Source organism: Zonotrichia leucophrys, chromosome 1A, assembly GCF_028769735.1.
Source record: "Zonotrichia leucophrys gambelii isolate GWCS_2022_RI chromosome 1A, RI_Zleu_2.0, whole genome shotgun sequence".
NCBI classification, from domain to species: Eukaryota; Metazoa; Chordata; class Aves; order Passeriformes; family Passerellidae; genus Zonotrichia; species Zonotrichia leucophrys.
In genome coordinates this window covers 44,385,151-44,401,764 of record NC_088170.1, presented here as the reverse complement: position 1 = coordinate 44,401,764, position 16,614 = coordinate 44,385,151, and the positions used below count along the sequence as shown (strand labels likewise).

Here is a 16,614-nt window from a genome sequence, read left to right as displayed (position 1 = left end):
CTGCCTTGGGCAGGGACTTCTTCCACACAGCCTGTCTGGGCATCCTGTTCCTGTGCCTCACCATAAAAAATATCCTCCTAATTACGTAACATAAACCCACTCTGCTTTAGCTGAAGCCATTCCCCCTTGTCTTACCACTACATGCCCTTGTGAAAAGTCCCTCTCCAGCTCTCTGGGAGCCTGTGTAGGTGCTGGGGCTGCTCTAAGGTGTCCCCAGAGCCTTCTCTTCTTCGGGCTGAACAGCCCCAACTCTCTCAGCCTGTCTTCAGAGGAGAGGTGCTCCAGCTCTGTGGTCACCTTGGTGGCTCTCCTCTGGACTCCTTCCAACAGCAACATGTCTTTGTGGTGTTGGGAGAGTGTTATCTCAGAAATCTCTTCAACAACTAAATTATGCTTCGTAAAGACTGAGCAGACTTGGCTGTATGACTTCTCGTGGATTGTATTTTTAGCTTAGTTCTCTGTTACGTTTTTATGACTGCAGATTCTTGTCAAATATATTACTTTTCTCCAATTTTTAAGAAAGTTTTAAGAAAATTTCCTGAATGATTCTTACATGAGTTCAGTCTGAGACTCAGAGCAAGTATGTTTGTGTTTTAAAATTCTGCTGTGATCTTAAGCATATCCAGGAATGACCTAAGCCAAAAAGCTAGCACTCATTTAGGAATTTTTATAAGATTGCTTACTTTATTTATTTTCTTGATCTGTCCTTATTTTAAAAATGAATAAAGTATTCAAGAATGCTTTTTTAGCTCTTCAGTGAAAAATTATAATGTGTTTTTTTAAATTAACTGTTTAATCTAAATAAGTTAACTTTTCTTTGTCTCTAATAACTATATTCTTTAACTACCTGCAGTATTCTGTTTCTTTGGCTACTAACTGATTAAATCCTTTATATTAATGTTCTTTTCAGCTGCTCCCCCAACACCAGCTATCATTTACGGTAAACTAAAACAAAGTTCTCTTTCTACATCATCAGGCAGATATATTGCTCATTTGCCTGTTGCAATTTCTTTTTGCCTTTTTTTTCCCCCTTTTCCTCTGTGTGTGTCTGTGTCTGTGTGGTTTCATCCCATTTTACCCACTACTCCATTACTGTAGCACAGAACTTTAGAATGTTGCAGTGCAGGCTGCTTTATATTTAGGGAATAAGTGATTTTCAGAGATAATTTTAATTAAGATGGGGTATAGGATGGCCATGTTTTTCTCATAGACCACACTGTAATACAAGTTAGCTATATAGTAAATGAAATATCTAAAATGTAAATCCAATTCTTTGGTGAAAGGTAATTCACTATTAAAGACTTTACACTAACCAAATTATGTTCTATGTTAATGTTGGTTTTGCAGCCTTGTAGTCCTGCTCTATTTTATTTCATAATTTATCTTAATTTTACTCCACTCATAAGATGAATATGCTCATATTGACCAGTTTGACTTATAATTGATGAAATCACCAAAATTTTAAAATTCAAGTTAAAATTTAAAAAAAATCTGTTAGTCAGGCATAGTCTTATATTTGATTGTATAGAGCCCTAAATAGTAGTATGTTTTCTGAATTTGGGGGTTCAAGTGCAATATTATAAGCTAAAGCACTTATAAATGTGAGGAGTTTAAGCACTTTTGTGTAAATCCTATGAGTGAAAATGCTTATGTATTCTTACATGAATCTACTTATTAGTTGTGATTTTTGTGTAACAAATCATATAATAAATTACCTTCATGAATTTGGAACAGATAATTACATCTCTATGTATTATAAGGATTTATAATAACAGCTTGCATGGTATTTCTGAGTCTTTTTAAAGGAACAACAGAAAATAATTTAATAACTTGCAATTAGTTTCTATTTGAAGTATACTTGTTTTGAATTCACATAAAAATATTTGTAATGGTTCTAGAAAAGCTTCTTTGATATGAATGTTTCTTTATTTTCCATGCTGTATGAGGTATGTCTGTTGCAATAGATAACCACTCATAATCATTCAAAGATAAACTAAAGAGGCATTTCATAATTCCTTGCATCTTGTCACATTTTTATATCACAGTGCACTCAGACATAGCTAAAAATAAATATCAATTCTTGTCAAGGAATAGAAGTTTCCAGGTTACATCAGTTCTCCATTTTTGTCTGTTTTGTAATAATTGCATGCTATTAGTCTTTAAGTCATGCTTACATAAGTGAGTAGAGCTGCTCTGCTGTATTTGTGGAATTCTTTAACTGGAATGTAAGGATTTTTTTCAAATATTAAGTACATATTCTGGTGTGGTTACTTACTTTGTGTTCATTTGATTTACAGCTCGGCCAAATCCACCCTTTGACTTGGAGTTGACAGGTCAGCTAGAAAGAAGCATTGATCTCTCATGGTTACCAGGGGATGAAAACAACAGTCCCATTACAAGTATGTTTGTTGGCATCTACTACACTACATTGAAGGTTTTGTTCTAATTGTTCCCACATTACAAAAAATTTCTCAAATAAATGTTGTGCACAGCATGGGGAAACAGAAATTAGTTCTCTACAGCCATCATTTATTTACATAACATTCCCTTAATAACTACTGTACAGCCAAGCAGGAAGACCAGAAGAGCTGGGCTTTTTTATTCAAAATCTTGTGCTAGATAATATAGAAGTTATATATATTGATATGATGTCTGTCTGACAAGGTCAAATTTTATGAATATGTAGAAAGCAGTCTAGTTCATTGCTTGTATGCTTCTGAAGGAGAGAGCTACTAACATCTTGCATTAATTCTTTTGTAATTCTATGAATTTGAAATAGCATCAGTCCCACCATTGTCAGTGATTATCCATCTCTACTGGTGCAGAAGCTTATTCTTCATGAGAACATAAGATAGTTTTTCTGGTGTTTTTTCTAGTCCAGACAGTTAAAAGAATAAACCACATCCATAAAACTAAACAAATAAATATCTATACAATTTTGAGGCAGTAAATTTATCTTAAATGCTATTATTCTTCCCAGTAAAACATAATGAAAACTCTTGTTTATATTGAGCAGAGAGGATGGGGGAAGGGTGTGGAATTTAGGAGCAAGGAACAAAGATATTAATGGTTTTTTTCCAAAAGATCATGGGATGAAAAAGACTTTTTGGCATTAATTTTTCCCTATGAGCAACTTAATTCAATTATTTCATTATTTATGCAGTGTATTTTCAGATAATAACTGCCACAAGTTATTGCTAAGACCAGTGTAGATCTTATGTTTGGAATTAATTAGTTAGACTGACTGGGTGTTGCTCTCCAGAGTTTGATGGTGAGTTGGTATCAGCACTGAAAACAAACCATAAGGATCAGGCATCTGGAAAGGAAAATTTGTAAAAGACAGTGTTTCACAAGTTTCTGAACACATCAAAGATTTTGACTGCATTTTAATGAAACACTAAGTGATTTTTCTGAAATTTTACGGTCTCAGGCATCTCAAATGTATATCAACTAGTAATATACCTTAAAATATAATATATAGAAGATCAATGGAAATAGTTGAATATTGGTTTATTCATGCCAGAAGTGTTGTCTTTCTGCAGGAATGAGATCACACTATTGCAAAACAGTTAATACTAGGCAGTGTTGTCTCTTGTAAGTTTTTCTTGAGTGATCTACTGCATGCACTCTCATATTGAAAACTGAACTCTTCTAACTAAATAATGCTGAGTTTAATTATAATACAATTTATATTGCTGCATGGTCTTCTTAGATGCTGCAAAATAAGACATTTGCTTCCTGAGTAAGCCTATTTCTTTTGCTGCTGCTATCACTTCAAAGTGCAGTTGAAGACTCAGGGATTGCACTTCATTAGGAGTGATCTGTTTGCACAGTATGACTGGCATGCTAGAATCTCTCTGAAAGCTCAGATAGTTTTTTTTTTTCCTTTGAAGTTTCCTATAAATTATTCTACTAGAGTTGCAGGCAGAAGGCTAGTGGCCAGGGAAGCAAAAAGCAGTAGTGAAAACCTTTTTGGCATGTAATATTCTCACCTTTTCAGCAAGGCTTTATCCAGGAGGCATACCATCCCAAGACCTGTGTCACTGAGCACACAAATGCAGTGGTAGCTCAGACAGTAATTTGGGGTCAATTATCCCTCTTTCTCTTACTGCTTAGGTCAGAATGAAATCTGCCTGCCAGAAGGCTATGATTAGTACTACTTTCCTCTTTTACATCTTGCTCCTCAAATTGTTGTGCATTTTTCTATGTGGTGCTGTAAATATTCTTCTAAAAGAAATTTAGAAGAATTTTTTTAGTAGTCTGAACAGGATCAATCTTAAGTCATATTCTGTCTCCACCCACACATGAGATAGAGGAAATTCTTGTTGCACAACACACAAATATTTTATGCTCCAGGTAAATATTTGATGCTCCAGGTTCTGTGGAATGTACTCAGACTGTACATTCTTTTCCCATTTTTTTATTGTGTCCTAAAAATTCCTCCTAAGTCTTTCCTCCTAAGAATTCATATCTCATATCTTACAGCAAGGTTTTTTGGCTGTTTCACATCTGCAAAAATATGTCCTTTTGTCTTTCATAATGAATATGATTTTCTTTGTGGAATTCTACAAAATTATTTATCCCTGAAGTTATATGCTTTGTAAGGTCTTAACAGTAATCATCATAATGTTCACACAGAGTACTCTCAAGAAATTTAGTTTCTGAACATACATTCTCTGGTTTAATTTGAAGATAATGAAAAGTGCTCTCAAAAACCTTTCTCAAGTATAGGTTCTTGACTTTAAATAGATTTTCATTATTCCAGTTTCATTGGGGAAAATGGAATATTCAGGGAGTTTTAAATTTGTGCAGATATTGCCTGCTGTCTGCTTGATACAACTAAGAACAAGGCATTTGGCAGTCAAATTCCCCTTCCTTACTGTGATAGTTCAAGGGCTCCCATTAAATTAAAATCCGGTACCTGACAGAGAGCTCTTGTAATAATGTGTTGCCTGAGGGATAGCTGCATTAATGACAGTAGCAAAGGATAAAATAAGAGTTTATTTTTTAATTTTTTATGTTTCACCTTTATTTCTACTTTTGATGTCCACATTATAGATTTGTTTTAGGTTTATGTATTTGCATGTCAAGTTCCATGATTTTTGAAAGCCCTGGTTGGAGCAATCCCTCCTGGCTAGCTCATTCAGAAGCGCCTGTACTTGTCTGGGGGGCTGTTTGGAGTTGTGACGTGAGGTTGGATGTGATTGCTGCTTGCAGGCTTTGTGATCGAGTTCGAGGACGCGCTGCACGAGCCGGGCGTGTGGCGCTACCAGACGGAGGTGCCTGGCTCCCAGACCACGGCGCAGCTCAAGCTGTCTCCCTACGTCAACTACTCCTTCCGCGTGATCGCCGTCAACAGGATTGGCAGGAGCCAGCCCAGTGAGCCGTCTGAGCAGTACCTGACAAAATCTGCAAGTAAATAATTATTCCCACCTCCCCGTGATTGATTCCTGCTATGAATAGCGTTGAGTTTGCTTGGAATCACGCTGCAGCCATTCTTGTTCACGTGTTAATATTTTATTTTTAGGCCCTGATGAAAATCCTGCTAATGTACAGGGGATAGGCTCAGAACCTGATAATTTGGTAATAACATGGGAGGTAAGATGGGTCTTTCTTCAAGATTTCATTTGTTTTCAGGTTTGTGAGTAGCTTTTTTTTTTTTTTTTTAGAACCAATGTTGAGAAAAGAGAATACCCAATTACCTGCTTAATATATTCTTGAAAAAGGATTAAATTCATACATTCCCCATCATAATTTTCATGAAAAACTAATTTTTTTTTAAAATATGAAAATCAGTTACTGATTGAAACTGATTCTGAAAAATCAGAAATGGATTTTTTCTTTTTTTAATATGAAAATAAGTTAAAGGTGGAGGGCATATTTCCCTGCGTGATTTCTCAAGATAAGCCATTAATTAGGTAATACAGGATGTTTTGCTGCCAGTTTAGGAAAACTTCAAAATATAAATGGAGGTTTATGTCAAGGAGAGTCTAACTTTTAGAGTGAATACTAATGTGAATGTTACTTCTACTGTCACCTATTATGATAAACTAATCATTGTGCACTTTCCCACTAGAAAGGTTTGGTTGAAGTTTTTTCCATCATGCCCTTACCATCATGACAGGAGCTCAAGGAGAGCCATGTGTAATCAATTTGCCCTCTCAGGCAAGAAATATTTATATCCTCTTTACAAGGACATGGTGCAAATCTGGTTTTCTCTCTTCCACTTCTTAGGAAATATTTGAAAACAAAATTTATATTCAGAAGTCACAATTCTAAAAAAGTGCTATTTGTGTAAGAATTAGCCACCAACATCACTCAATGTGCTTTTTACCAAGAAGTGAAAACTGAAAAAAAAAATGGTCAATTGAAGTGACCTCCTGTAAAAACTGAATTGCAGAACTTTCAGCAGTGCTTCTCTGTTGCAGAATACAGATGTAAATTTTCAGTGACATTCTATAAAAGAAACAATGTACTTCTTTCTAATTTATAATTTTTCAGATGCTTCAGAATATTTTTAAAAATATTTCTTTTCATTTCAGCCTTTAAAAGGTTTTCAGTCTAATGGACCAGGGCTTCAGTACAAAGTCAGTTGGCGCCAGAAAGATGTTGACGATGAATGGACATCTGTTATAGTTGCAAATGTATCTAAATATATTGTGTCTGGTACACCAACTTTTGTTCCATATGAAGTAAAAGTGCAAGCTTTAAATGACTTGGGATATGCACCAGAGCCATCAGAGGTGATTGGACATTCAGGGGAAGACTGTAAGTTTTGTAGTTTGACTCAGTTATCCTAATTAAAAGGAGATAAATGTGTAGCCTGAATGGTTATTTAAAATACTGAAATATTGATATGGGGAATATAGTAGTTATTTTTTTAATTGAAAGGAAGTAATTCAGAGATAGTAAAGGCTTCATGCTACTCTGTAGTATCAATACTGAAAACATAGGAACATTTTAACCTGTTCCATGAGTACAATACAAAGACTCATTCTAAAAAACTGTTTGTGTGGTTTCTAATTCTAACTAGGTGCTTGTTGCATCCTTTCCACACAGTGCCAATGGTTGCTCCAGGCAATGTGCAGGTTCATGTTATTAACAGCACATTAGCAAAGGTGCATTGGGACCCAGTTCCACTAAAAAGTGTCCGAGGACACCTTCAAGGGTACAAAGTAAGTACGGTCATTCTCTTCCTATTTGTTAAAATAGATGGTCTCCCTGTATGAGATTGTATCCAGATTGAAGTAACTGACACGTGAGGGGACTCGTGCTTTTCCCAAGTTCTGCTCACAAGAGCAAGCCTTGATAAAATTCATACAGACTTCAGCAATGTTCCAGCCTTGTAGCACTAGGTTCCTGTGACATTGTCCTTGAAGAAAAATGGCATGTGTTTGCAATCAAGCTTGCACATGTTAAACAGGCTAAGAAATGGTAAGAAATCAGTTTTACAGATCTTTTTCCAAAGTAATTTAGAGGATGTGAAGAACTAGTTTTGGTAGGACTCTCTTCTAGGTGTAATGCTACGGTTACTCATTTTCTGCTTCAATATGATCAATCATATCTTTAATTCAGAGTAACTGGGCACTTAGTAGCTTATGCTGGATTCTGTGTCTTTTTGGAGGCCAGGAAAAAGCTCAGTGTAAAAGCTCAACTTAAGGGCAAATGAAATGGCAGAAGATTTGGAGTTCCCATATAATGGAAGGAAGCATATTCTAAGGTAGTGTGCTGCCTTTGGTCATAACTGAAAATGCTGTGCTGGAGAAAAAAACTGCATTTTAATAGAGAAGGGGAGACAGAATGACCTCAGGATTTGAAACTGATGTCCCTGGAGGATAGGGAGAAGTTGCTTCAGTGAGGATATACTGACATCCTATGTAACAATAGAAGAAAATCAAAGTAATTCCTTCTTTGCTCCTCCGTAAGTATTCTCATAAGGATGTTCTAACAAGACAGATTACTTAGCCCAAACTAGATTAAGACTAATTTGAACTACTTCTTTTTAAGTGAAAGGAGGTAAAAGAAATATTTGAAAAATTAAACCAGTAAAGATTATTTGGAGGAGAACAAATGCACACCATACTTATAAAATTGAGCAGTTAAAAACGTTGAAACTGAACTTCAGTTGGTTACCCCATGAATGTGAGCTCCTGGTATCTGGGTATCTCTTTCCTGGCAGAAAATACCACCATCCAGGGAGACTTAGACTGTCTGACATGTAAGTTCTGTATGTCATAGTATGCATATTTGTAGCTTGTGTGCTACTTTGCCACACTAACACAATGAACTCAGTGAGAAACAGGACTTCACTAGTCTCTTAAATGTTTATCTGTTAGATGACAGCTTTACATCGACCTGGTATCTCATGTAGAAATGGGCAAGCAAAAGAAAATGTCTGTTATGTGAGGATTAAAGAGTTGGAATCTAGTGAAATTAGTGGTAGTTATTAATCAAGTTACAGCAACACTAAAGCTCTTAATCCAAATCACAAAATTTCTATTAAAGATTGATAATGATCCCAAAACCAAAATCCATAGACACACTTTTGCCTGTACATCAGGTGTTAAGTTCAACAGCATGGTTAGAGTGAATTGGCATAATCCAAAATTTAAATGGATATTTCTTTTTTTCCTCTGACTTTCAGTGTCTGAGGGTTATCTTTTGGCCTGTGATCACTAATGGGATCACTTTCTTTCCACGTCATCTAGGGGTTTAGTCATGTCATGACCACTTCTATTTAATTTGTTATGCTTTCTCTATATAGGATATAATTTTTTTTTTTCTGTAGGGAGGAGAGCCATACAATTACACAATGCTAAGCAAAACTGAAGGTCAAATAAGTTACTTGATAATAATAAATAAAACAAGCTCACAGCCACAAGATTGACAGCAGACTACACCACTGAGTTTTGCTGTTCTGGCTAGGACAGATGTGACAATGATATTTCCTTGAGTAAGTTGCAGATGCAGCAAGAATACCTTAAATAATTTTTGCAAATACAGCTAAATCAAGCCAAAATAGGTTAAAGACTAGACAAGGCATGAGAAATCATAAGACCCAGTGGGTAGCTATTATTAAAAAGCTTTCTCTCAATACAAACTGAAAACTTTTCATGGATGAAGCATCTTCATCATTGACACAGCTTACAAAGCACATGACCAGCCCTTTGTAAACACAGAAGCAAAATCCTACCAGCATACTCAGGCTTTCCTAATTAATAAAATTATTTGTCAGTAGCCAATATACACAATATATAGTGTTGCACTGAGGACAGATTTCTTAACAAAGAGAGAACTAAGAGAGTGACTAAAGAGTCACATCTTGAAGGCAAATGTCTGAACAAAAAAGGAAGATGTGTAACTAAGCAGCAATCTGCAGCACATAATTCATATTTTGCTCTTGTATTAATCTAGCTATTACTCAATATACTGCAGTACTATAAAACTTTTCAAACTAAAGAAGAAATTATTGAAAATGTGATGCACTCTATTTTACTATAGCTTTCAGTACCAACACTTCAATTTTTGTTAGCTTGTAAATGATTTTCTACACTAGCTAATAGAGAAAGAGCTAAAGGATGACAGCTAGAGATATTGAAAAACATTAACTCAAACCATGTAAAACATAGCGACATTTAAAACTGATTGGAGTGAAATGGTATGTTAAAAGCTGACGTAAGTGCAACATTGCTTTATAGCTGTCTAGCTGGGCTTTGCAAGTCTTAACAGCTCCTTTTTTTAAATCCTATGTGAAATCCCAGCTTCCTAAATTAAATAAGTGTGTTGCAGTTGGCCTGAATAGGAACAGATTTTTTATTCATTTAGATTTCTTAATGATCTTTAGCTTGTGATGATATTTGCATGATAATGATGCTGTGAAAAATAAACAATTATGTATTTGAGGCTGACAATCTCAGGAGTAACACAAGTCTTTTGGAGGGACAGCTGTTAATATCTTTCGATTTACCATGGTAGAGAGACTGTGTAGTAAAGAGAGTGCAGGGAAAGCACCTCTAAGGCTCATATGTGGTTTCTTAGAAACTCAGCTCAATGGACACCAGAATCAGCTTTCTCATCTGATCAAATTGTCACATAATTGGAGGAACAGTGTTCCCATCCCTGGGTGGAGATATTTCCAGTACTGTTACCTTGGAGTAATTTCAGAACTTGTGTGTTTTTCCAGCCAAGTCAAAACTTTTGATTTCTTCCCCATTTATAGGTAATCTGACATCAAGGACTAGCATGGTCAGGGATGTGATCTAACAAGGAGCCAAAGTCCAAGTCTGCTTGGAAAGGCCTGTAGACATCTTACTGAAAGAATGGAGAACTTCTGCCTCTCAGAGAGACTGGATAGCAGGAGAATGATCACAGACCAAAGTAGTTCCCAACCAAAAGTTGTATTAAACTGGTTTTGAGGATTGGCAGAACTGGCAGGTGGTAGTGTGCACCCAGTTGTGTAGACTGTTTCTGGACAAGGTCTGTTTCTGGAGCAGGAAAGCTCTATGCTGTGTCTAACCTGAGCTTGTTAAAATTGCAGTTATTTCTACCTATAATTCATGGACACTCATGGAAAAGCTCGGAGTTTAGAAAATCAGAACAGCTAAGCAGTCACTGCAACTTTTTTTTTTTTTTGTCTTTAGGTTTACTACTGGAAAGTGCAGAGTCTATCCAGAAGGAGTAGACGACATGTAGAAAAAAAGATCTTGACTTTCAGGGGAAACAAGACTTTTGGAATGTTACCAGGGCTAGAGCCCTATAGTTCCTACAAGCTGAATGTCAGAGTTGTTAATGGTAAAGGAGAAGGACCAGCAAGCCCAGACAAAGTATTTAAGACCCCTGAAGGAGGTATGAAATGAAAACCCTAGATATTAAACTTAAATGGGGTTTACTTGGACTTCATGAAATAATAATCTCTCTCAATACAGTAATATTCTTAAGAATTCATAATGAATGACCTGTTTAAAGTTAATCTACTTTGTATTTACTCTGTGTTCTTTTTAAAAGTTCCTAGTTCACCTTCCTTTCTGAAGATTACTAACCCAACATTGGACTCTTTGACTCTGGAGTGGGGTTCACCCACCCATCCAAATGGTGTTTTGACATCATATACACTGAAGTTTCAGCCAAGTAAGTTAAATATTAATATATTTTGGGGGTTGGACTTCTGATCTTTCAAGTCCTTTCCAACCCAAATCATTATTTGATTCTGTGATACAACTCTAACTTAGGCAACGTATCTACCAAATAATGATCCATTTATGAAGAAAAAAATATGTTAAATTTATAATGTACAAAAGATATGATTGCATTGCAAATGTCAAGTTTGAAAAAGACTAATACATTTTGATAATATAGATGACTGTACTTGGAAATCTTTTCTTGCTGTAGTACAAGGTTAACATTTTTATTACTTTCATTACTTCAAACCGTAATTCACAGACAAATGAAGGTGAGATCCTACATATAAGTGGCATCCAAGTTAGATGCAAGATACTACCTACTTACAAATTCTGTATTCTAACTGCAGAAAAAATGTCATTAGAAGTAAACCAAAGTATGCCAAATTATATTGTTGTCTGCTTTTCCAATTTTCTTGGTATAATAATCTTAAAAAGAAAAATTTATAAATATGCCATTTACTCATCTCAGAGCTATTAAATCACTTCTTTTATATCCCAGCTGTTTACTTAGCCCAGAAATTACTCAGCAGTGACTGTGGTAAGGAAAGAGTTTCATGTGCGTGGAACAGATAAAGGAAATTTACTTTCTTCCACTTACCAAGTCCCACTGTTCTTTGGCATTAGACACAAGGAGCTTCAATGTTTTCTTTTCCTAAGCATACTGAGCTTAGAGTTTCAGAATTTTTCAGTGGTCAGGGAGGGCTTCAATGCTGCATAAATTCAGGTGATTTGAACTGAACTCATTTGCCGTGGATTCAGAGATTTATGAGAATGAAACCTGGTCTTAAAAAACTTGCTGGTGTTTCCTATCTCCCAGTTGGATTTTGGCACCTTTATACAAAGGTGACTTTCTTTTGAAAGTGTAGATGCAGAGACAAGCAAAAAAAAAACCAAAAACATACAAACCAAAAACCTTTTAAAATACAATGACAGTGTGTGTGAGTTTCCTAATTTTTTTGTATTTTCTTTTTTTTTTGTAACAACAGTCAACAACACACATGAATTGGGTCCCTTGGTAGAGATAAGAATTCCTGCCAACGAGAGCAGCTTGATATTAAAAAATTTAAATTACAGCACCCGGTACAAGTTTTACTTTAACGCACAGACTTCAGTTGGATCAGGAAGTCAGATAACTGAGGAAGCAGTAACAATTATGGATGAAGGTAAGATATGTATGTATAAGGAAAGTCTTTTGAGTTTAAAAACCACTACAGATTGTATTAAACATCTAAAAATTGCTATTGCTTCCTTCCACTAAGGAAATAGGGCCAAGTAATTTTTTTTTCCTAGAGCTTTCCTAAATGTGTCATATACCAATAAAGTATTTTAAATTTTTTTAAAGAAAATACATGTAAAGGCTTTCTGCTGTAGCGGGAACCCCCAAGAAGGTACAAAGCCTTTTCTTTTAGTATCAACCCGCAACCTCTAAGACAGGCCTTGGCCTTTCTGTGCTTCAAGCTTCGTGTAACTTTACATTTTTAGTGGTTATTGTCTATTCACCTGTTCTGCATCATTGACCAGCTTTGGTTACAGAGAAAAATACTGGAATAATGCAGGTTTGTGATTAGAGGAAGTTATTTACTTTTTTTTAGTATGCAAAAAAATCTAAATTGCTTTCACAGAACTGGCAAAAAACTGTGAAACTGTTGAAATAAACTTGTCATCTATGGCCCCAAGTAACTGTATAGTATTTAAAACCTACCAAGTATATTGTCAAATCCTATCACAATTGATTTTTATATTTGTAGCCATTCTAGAGCTTTGTTGAAGTTTTTTTTTTAATTAAATATGGATGCTTAACAAAATAAGAATAATTGAAAGCCAACAGGAAATTTGGAACTTTTTTTATCATTTTGATCATCTTAATATTAATAAGTCTATTTTGGTAACATGTTTTCACATATTTTTATGCTCATTAAAATGATGGTTTATTGGAAGTGCCGTAGATGATTTGCTATTCAATGCAATTTCTCTGTGAGGGTATTAAGTTTGCATATGAACTGTATTTATTTTAAATCTTGCACCCTAACAAGCATGACCAATAAAATTTTGTAAATGCATGTACAGCCATTTTGTCTTGTAGTCTGTCAGGGTTCAGCATAAATGGATTGTTTCTAATTTATTTGAATTAATACATTTTATCTAGTCTGCATGCTTTTTATAGTGAAATTATATGTGTCTGTTTCCTTTGGTGTTGTATCTAATTATGTAGTGTTCCTATTCTTGTTTTCCTCCACTAAAGCTGGTATTCTCCGTCCTGCTGTAGGTGCAGGCAAAGGTAAAATGAAACTGCATGATTTATTAATGTGTGGATTTTGCAGTGTTTCAAATGGGGAAATTGCAGTGGTAAGGACAGACAATCTTGGACTACACATTTTTGTACAAAGTATAATCAGGGCTGGAAGAAAACAGTTGTGGAGGTTTTTTGTTTGGGTTAGTTGGGTTTTTTTTTAAGGAGTCCAGAATGCTTATGAACACCTTTCATCTGTTTGTTTTGCCACAGAGTTCCAGGGGAATTCATTAGCTTTGCTTTAGCAAAGTCTAATTATTTCTGAACATCTAACAGATGTATGTTGCTGTCATAAATATTCAGGATCCAGGTGCACTAGCACTGATTAGCTGGAGTAGAAAAAACAGCACTTTTGCAAAGGAGATTCATTTACTGCTTGGGCCACGTGCATTTTTTTGTTTCAAAAAACTATCTGCAATATTGTTCTCACTGTGGATTACTGCTACCCACTTGAACACATTTACTTCATTTGAAAGCCAACTGTGCATAGGAGACAGATGACTGACAATACCCTCTGTCTACTCAGTTTGAGTATCAGAGTGAATAGACAGGCAAATGTCTTCCCACTGTTTTAGGTTCACAGATCTTGTGAGTGAGTACTGGAGGATATTTTAGTTAGTACAAGGTAGTATCATTCTTTTTCATTAATTTTGGTAATATTTAGTTCTTTATGATGAAGTTTTGCACACAGTTTTAATGAATTTTGATACCTTCATTGTCAGAAGCATAAGTTGTCCTGAGGTAGCTCAAACTCAGGAATATCTCTCTATACAGAGGTGTCATTGAATAACAGGTGTCATCAACACTAATGAGTACCTGTGCCTCAGATTCTCAGACCATAAACATCACAAGTCAAAATCTGTACATGAAGTACCGAACATTTTTAATAAACTTGGAAGAGACAGCATAAATTATTTTACATATAGTTTCTTTTCACATGATTATCAGGTGTTGTGAATGATGGCCATAAGAAAGAAATTCATTCACCCAGTCTGGTATAAATCAGACAATATATAAATATATGTATGCCTGCATTTGGGCATATATAATATATGCTTTTATATGAATATATATAAAAGTGTATTCTGATATCAGATGTGTTTCTGGCAAGTGTGTGAAGTTGTGGAATTATTTTGATGGCAAGTCTTTTTTTACTATTTTACTCTAGCCGTAGCTGAAAAGTCAGCACAGATTGGAACAATCAAACTGACTTTAGTCCTGGACATGCACAGCAGAAATGTAAATTAAGTTGTCATTATTTATAGCTGACTCTAAAAACTCATGCAAGGAAAAATGGATTCTCTGTGTGAAACTGGGGTCTAATTATAGCTCTATGTGGCTATCAGAAAGCATCTTATTTGTAAGATTAGCTGGAGCAGCTCACATTTCAGAGCTGTCATCTCAAATTCTCTGAAAACTAAGCAGATGTCTTTGTTTGGTTCCATGTTGTTTATGGTTTCAAAGTTTTCACATATTCCTGTAGCATATAGCTCTTGCAATTACAAAGAAGACTTTGGACCTGCAAACAGCACAGAACCAAAGCCATGGCATCTGTTAGGACATCTGAGTTGCTGCAGGTCTGAGATGAATGTTCTCAGTGGTTACTACAATACCATGTTAACTGCTTTGCCACTGGTCAGGGACCACGAGTAAGGAAAAGGAGGATCATATTATCAACATCAAGCACCAAATTAGTTGGTCTCATGAGTGGGTGGATTTGGAAGGTAGAAGTGCTCACCCCACTCAAAAAGTAGCTGGACCCAGCAGTGAACTTTCCTTTTTCTGTTAAGTGCAGGAGGGCCTATATGTATATACAGTTCTTATTAATTTCAACCCAAAGCCAGAACAAATTTAAATCACAACCATTTTGTGGTCTATCTAAAACATATTAGGTTTTTAATCTTGGAGGGCAGAACTTACCAGGAGAATGTAATTATCCTTTTTTTCTTTTGATTGAGCACACTGATCCTGGAATTTAAGTAGACAGTAGGTCCCAGATTCAGCTGGCCTAAACTGCTGAACTGAAATTTCTGCATTTGGTGTTTTCTACTGGATAGCTGTCTGTGAAGCCCTGCAGCTTGGCCAGCCATGTACATTAGACACACAGTCCTGGAGGAATTCAAATGATTTAAACCTTAATGAGCTCTGCCACTTGGGACATACTTAGTTTCTCACACTAAAACTGTAAATTGAAGTGCAGAGGGATATATTGCTGTGGTAAATCTAAGGATCTTAATAGATTCAATATTTTTAGTGTCCCAAGCCTACATAAGTAAATCATTAGATGTTATTTACCAGATGTAAAAGCTATTATATTATGGTTGATAATCCTATTTGACTTGCACTGTCATTTCTCCTTTCTAATACTGTGATGTTATGAATTACTTAAAATTGGTCAAATTAATGGTACTACAAAGAAAAAAAGATTTTTTCTTAGCAAGCTATATTCTAAATGTGTCTGAAAACTTCATATGCAAAACAGAATTTATTATACCTAGTGTTAGATACTAAGCATGCCCTAGTATTACCATTAAGATATTGGCATTTAACTACAGGTATAAGGTAACAGAGGTGTGAGAAAAATGGGGGAATAACCCAATTACATATAAAATAATTATAGTAGCACCTGCAAGGTGACTCAGGTGATCACAGGAGTCAAGTCTTTTCTGTCCTTTTCCATAAGGAGTTCCAAATACCTGCCCTATAGAGGAAGGAAGAGAATTCCAGTTTGGCCGGTGGTAGAAATGAAAGTTGCTGGTTAAAATAGAGTCATAGGGATTCATGGTTTTTGTAAGCAGAAGTATAGGGAGTCATGGCATGGCATGTCAGCCTCATTCCACAAGCCTTCTCATTTCACTTTTTACTTTCTCTTTGATTTAGTCAACATTTACACTTGAAAGCAAGGACTTCTAATCTGCATGCATGCCAACACTGGTATCTGGTAGTCTTGAAATGGAATCAAAATAAGTTTGTGAGATCACAGTAACCTTTAATTGTAGCTAGTGCCTCCTGTCACTGGTACTCAATCTGATCTGTCTTCTACTGAACTTCATATCTCAAGTACCAGTGACAAAAAGTACTCCCTTTTGTTACACAGGGGATAAATAAGTAGTCTGTCCTCTGGGTTTGAAGCTATTCTTTTGG

At 35.6% G+C, this 16,614-nt stretch overlaps 1 protein-coding gene across 39 annotated transcripts in view; it reads left to right on the top strand.

The window, feature by feature from the left end:
- The window catches only part of NRCAM (neuronal cell adhesion molecule), a 146,030-nt gene that overhangs the window by 104,729 nt on the left and 24,687 nt on the right, over window positions 1-16,614 (top strand). For 18 of the 39 annotated variants that reach the window (XM_064702620.1, XM_064702615.1, XM_064702614.1 and 15 more), the window contains 10 exons: window positions 911-940; window positions 2,298-2,399; window positions 5,218-5,415; window positions 5,528-5,598; window positions 6,543-6,768; window positions 7,060-7,175; window positions 10,641-10,845; window positions 11,005-11,127; window positions 12,167-12,343; window positions 13,423-13,458. In XM_064702620.1, the coding sequence (XP_064558690.1) occupies window positions 911-940; window positions 2,298-2,399; window positions 5,218-5,415; window positions 5,528-5,598; window positions 6,543-6,768; window positions 7,060-7,175; window positions 10,641-10,845; window positions 11,005-11,127; window positions 12,167-12,343; window positions 13,423-13,458 (1,284 nt within the window). The remainder of the gene's footprint in view (window positions 1-910; window positions 941-2,297; window positions 2,400-5,217; window positions 5,416-5,527; window positions 5,599-6,542; window positions 6,769-7,059; window positions 7,176-10,640; window positions 10,846-11,004; window positions 11,128-12,166; window positions 12,344-13,422; window positions 13,459-16,614) is intronic. The other 21 variants (XM_064702616.1, XM_064702618.1, XM_064702624.1 and 18 more) reach the window with 3 other exon arrangements.